Here is a 973-nt window from a genome sequence, read left to right on the forward strand (position 1 = left end):
GAGCCTCTAACGGCCGCTCAGCCGTAGCTCCTGAATGCCCGTGGCTGCTCCCGAGCTGTGCGTGTACCCCCGGGGATGCTGTGGGGCGGGCTGGGTTTTGCCTGCGTGGCCTCTTCCCAAGAGTGCCAAGGGAGACGAGAGCTGGCAGCACACTTCCTTTTCCGTCCTCAATGCCGATGTCATTTTCTCAAGTGGACCTTGTTCCCACAGCTCTCTGATGACACCAAACAGCACAGCGAGGCTGAGAGCATGGAGATGACCCACTGCATCCTGCTGCAGGGTAAGGAGAGATTTGGCGATGCTTGGCGGTGCCCTGGCTGAAACCCAAACCTCAGCAACCGGCATGAGTTGCTTGCTAACACAGCGCGGGATTTCCTCCCCACAGCCCGCATCTGCCCAGAGGAAACGGTCCCGTTTCTGCAGTCGCAGCTGGGCGATGAGAGGGAGTCCAGACGCGTGGCAGCCCTGGGTCTGCTCGGAGCTCTGGCTCGCTCAGATGGTCAGTACCACGGGTCGGGACTTCCGGGGATCCCTTTGTCCATCTGGGTTGTGCCTCCACGCATGCTTCTGCGCATCTCTTCCAGAGCCCGTGATGGCAGAGAAGCTGCCCCAGGTTGTGGAGGCTGTGCAGTGCCTGTGCGGGGACCCCAGGACCCAGGTGAGCTGGTTTGGGAAGGGAAAGCGCTGTCGGGGTGGTGATGCTGCTGCCAAAAGGGGCAGGGCTGGGGTGCCCGGGGAAGTGCTGGCACATTGCCCACACGGTCGCCATGGCTTCTGCTGGGGGGAGCAGGCAGAGTGGAGTGGGCAGGTCCCCGTGCTGTGCATGGAAAGCGCCCAGCCTGGGGCTAAGGCCTGACCCATACCTCTGAAGCCCAGGCTTCTCCTCTGCTCTGGTTGTCTCCGCGCACAACCAAAGGGCCCAAAAAATCAAAACCACCACTGACCCCTGGCAGGTGAGGAGGGCCGTACTGCA

At 62.1% G+C, this 973-nt stretch overlaps 1 protein-coding gene across 1 annotated transcript in view; it reads left to right on the forward strand.

Annotated features, from left to right (window-relative positions):
• The window catches only part of LOC110400125, a 1,650-nt gene continuing 699 nt past the window's right edge, over positions 23-973 (forward strand). Inside the window, exons 1-4 of the mRNA XM_021399807.1 lie at positions 23-280; positions 386-499; positions 585-658; positions 954-970. Coding sequence (XP_021255482.1) covers positions 76-280; positions 386-499; positions 585-658; positions 954-970 — 410 coding nt within the window. The 5' untranslated portion in view covers positions 23-75. The remainder of the gene's footprint in view (positions 281-385; positions 500-584; positions 659-953; positions 971-973) is intronic.

This window comes from Numida meleagris, chromosome 1 (genome assembly GCF_002078875.1).
Source record: "Numida meleagris isolate 19003 breed g44 Domestic line chromosome 1, NumMel1.0, whole genome shotgun sequence".
Classification (NCBI taxonomy): domain Eukaryota; kingdom Metazoa; phylum Chordata; class Aves; order Galliformes; family Numididae; genus Numida; species Numida meleagris.